Here is a 3,423-nt window from a genome sequence, read left to right as displayed (position 1 = left end):
CAGCAGTCCAAGGTTTGTGCATTTGGCTGCTGACAATCTTGCAGTGTAATTCAGTTTGAGTTCCATCTCTATGCTTTTCCTCCTTGTAAATCTGCTCAGCTCTGTGCTGACTTCCACAGTTCCAGCAGCTCAAAACCATTGGCACACAATCCAAAGACAGAGCCACAGTGAGCACCAGATCCTGTTTGTCTGACGTCAGCGACCTAGGTCACCACTGTTCAGCAGTTTGTACCTGCCTCATCCGAACACACTCTGAATTAAGCTCCCACGTTAGTCGTTCAGGGTACTCACACTCCCTCACACCAGAGAGGTGTCACGGATTGGGAGATGAGTGGTTCGGCAGTGAGCTTCTGTCAATTCAAACACTATGCTTTTTGGGACCTGACCAACCGCACAAAATCCATGCAAGAGAATAAAGAACAGCTCACGTTGTGTAGTGCAGTTGGCAAGCTCTCAATCCTCCCAACAAAGCCAAAGCACTACCAGGGTGAAAAATACAACCTGCAGTTAAAACTTAGGCACAGAATCTATGGCAGGGAAATCGTTGGTAACAGTGCAGTTCGGCAAGCTCTGTCGGATTCTCTGCAGGTCCCCCTCGGAGTAGGGATTCCCGTTCAGGTTGAGTTTTGCCAGGGACGGAAGGCCGGTGCAGACAGCCAAGAGCTTCTCAACAGTGATCTGGTCACAGTACTCAAAGCAGAGGGACTGCAGTGAGCGCAGGTCACCGAGACAGGCCAGGCCCGCGTCAGTCATAGAACAGAAGTTCGTGAGGTCCAAAGTGCGGAGCTGTGTCAGATGCCGAGCAATGTGGCGCAGCGACTCGTCGGAGATGTTGCAGCCGTGAAGCTTGAGGTGGACCACCTCAGACAGGCACTCAGCTGACTTCTCGATGCCTGAGTCAGTGACTCTGTACGTGCCTGACAGGATCAGTACCTTCAGTGCTGTACGGGATGCAAGGTTCTGCAGGTGCTGGTCCGAGAAGTTGGGGACGTTGTCCACTTCCAGGTTCTTGATGCGAGGCGGAACACGGGTCCCATTGGCGGCAGTCGCAGCCCTGAACCAATGCAAGGGAATCTCACAATGTGTCAGCTCCAGACTGAGCAGTGAAGGAGGCAGGCATTCATAATTAATGCCCCGCAAGTTCATTTCAATCAGCCGCAGCTCAGTCAGGTTTGGACAGCGTTTTCCGATCTCCAACAGCAAGGCTTCAGTTAGCGACTCATTCTTCTTGACAGAATGGAGGACACCTTTGATTCTCAGGGTCCTCAGAGTTCCACCCAGGTAATGTCTGACCAGGTGCCAGAGTATCCTTGAGTTTACCTGAAAGAAGAGAATCAAATCACAAGTAATCACACAAGAGACACGTTGACTGATGAGACACCAACACTTTCTAGATTGTTACATGCAGCATCAGCCCTGGGCGTCTGAGGACTGCCTTTACTGAGAAAGTATTTTCTGGGATCAGGAAACCCAGACTGTTCAAGATGAAGCTAAAACACACATCATCATTCAGGCAATGAGACAAGGTATGACATTTAAAAGGTCCTGCATTTACGTTTACAATGATGTTTGCATACTGCAAAATAACCCCTTAACTTGGACACTACATGAAACCTTTAAAATCTGGTAGCCTCCTTTCACTACTGAACCATTCAGCAAACCTACAAATTATTTCTCTCAAAATTTCTACCACAAAATTTCAATGCCAAAGTTTTATAGGAATAAATACCTTACCTTGTATGGGGTTAAATTAACATCTTTCCAGAGTCCTTTGTCATAAGCTAATCTTCTCCATCTTTTGCAAACTCTGTGGAAACAAAGATTTCTCCTGAATTACTCATCACAATCAGACTGTCTTGAGGTTAAAATCCCAATTTATTCCTTTTAATGCTAGCTAGGTCCAAGGTTAATCCTAGAACCAAGGTTAACACCTTCTGCCTCCATCTCACTTCCCAGCAGATCGGTCTCTCTGTCCTTCCCACAACCAAGATCTAAACACTCAGTACCAGCCCCAAAGGGCCAAGTCTCCCAACCACCTATCTTCTCCTGGGGGTTCGGCTTATTTAATTGTCCATCATCCATGTTCATGAGGAGGCAGGTTTGTTGCCCCACTCTTTACATTCGCTATAGGATTGGGCCACACTCACCACTCCATACCTCCTGTCTCTCAGCACTGAGGCTCTACTTCACACTAAACTCTGTTTCCACCCTGACTGCCATGCTTGTTACACTTCCCTCCCCAACGATCTTTACCTTCCAAAGGAGGATTAGACAACACCACATAAACGTTCGGCACATAATCAGCCCCCTCCCTCCAAACCAGTACACTCTAGTTTTTTCTTTCTTTCTCCCAAAGGATATGGGCAAACCCGTCTTTACCCTCACCGGAAACAAACTACCACTTTACTGTTCTCTGCCAGCTGGTGTCTCCTTCAATCTGTTTTGGGCTTCTCCTCACCCTTGACGTGAGTCCCCCTCGCAAGCCGGTTTCCCCCCATCTTCCCATGGAAGCTACCCCTCCATCGGGCCCACCAACCCCAACTCTCAGGGACGGGGCCTGTCTCTTCCTTCCCTCAACTCCTCTAGTGACTACCTCCAGCCGCCCGCCCCCTCCCACCTTCCAGGCTGCGGCTCTAATTCCTGCCCTGACATCCACCTCCATACCTCCTTCCTCCAACCTTCCCTGGTGCTTTAGGCCTGACAGTTATCACCCCGCCTTCCCTTCCCCCAGGAATGAGGGAAGCTAGGCCTCTCACCCCCTGCTCAGCCTCTCTCGCCCCCTCCCTTCCTCCGCACCCCTATTCCGGGCGGACCCACATCTCTTACTTCCACCCATAGCTCCCGCCCAGCCCCGCCAGGTGAGTACCTGCTGATACGGAGCAGGTCCCGGGTGGACAAGTAGGACAGGATCTCCACTAGCACGTTCTCGGGCAGCGAGTTCAGCGTCGCAATTTCGCATAACACCGCAGCCATTTTCAGCCGGAGACACAAAGTGAACGACAACATCCGCCTTCCGGAGAAGGGCCCAAATCCCGCCCCGCCGCCGGCCTCCTTGAACTGCGCCACCAGCCGGCTCGGATCCACGGAGTTCCGCCGTCGGCCGGAGACCATAGCGCCCCCCATCGGTCCGGAGTAGCAGTGCCTAATGGAGCTCTTCGTGATTCAAGATGGTTTATTATTTTTAGCACTCCAGTGTGAAGGAGAACGAAATAATTGTTACTTCGGATCCGATGCAGAAAAAAATGAAAAACACAAGAACACAAAAATAAAAGCACGAGAAATGCAAATACATAAGATAGCTCATGTGCACATTAGATTGTATGTACATAAAGTGAGGCTAGGTACAGGATTGTGCAGACAAGGTGCCTTTGACAGGAAATGAAGTGATGCTTGCTGTTATGGTGGGGTTAGTGGGTGGAAGTA

At 50.1% G+C, this 3,423-nt stretch overlaps 1 protein-coding gene across 1 annotated transcript; it reads right to left on the bottom strand.

The window, feature by feature from the left end:
• Positions 1 to 6: 6 nt before the first annotated feature.
• LOC140740281 (F-box/LRR-repeat protein 12-like) lies at positions 7 to 3,221 on the bottom strand. The gene is made up of 3 exons (XM_073069414.1): positions 2,867 to 3,221; positions 1,735 to 1,807; positions 7 to 1,320 (listed from the first exon to the last, which is right to left on the bottom strand). Exons 1-3 carry the CDS (start codon positions 3,121 to 3,123, stop codon positions 508 to 510), a joined length of 1,143 nt encoding a protein of 380 aa, XP_072925515.1. The 5' UTR covers positions 3,124 to 3,221; the 3' UTR covers positions 7 to 507.
• Positions 3,222 to 3,423: the final 202 nt, after the last annotated feature.

The sequence above is a fragment of the Hemitrygon akajei genome, chromosome 16 (assembly GCF_048418815.1).
Source record: "Hemitrygon akajei chromosome 16, sHemAka1.3, whole genome shotgun sequence".
Lineage (NCBI taxonomy): Eukaryota > Metazoa > Chordata > Chondrichthyes > Myliobatiformes > Dasyatidae > Hemitrygon > Hemitrygon akajei.
The sequence above is the reverse complement of the archived record's forward strand: the minus strand, read 5'-3'. Positions and strand labels throughout refer to the sequence as shown.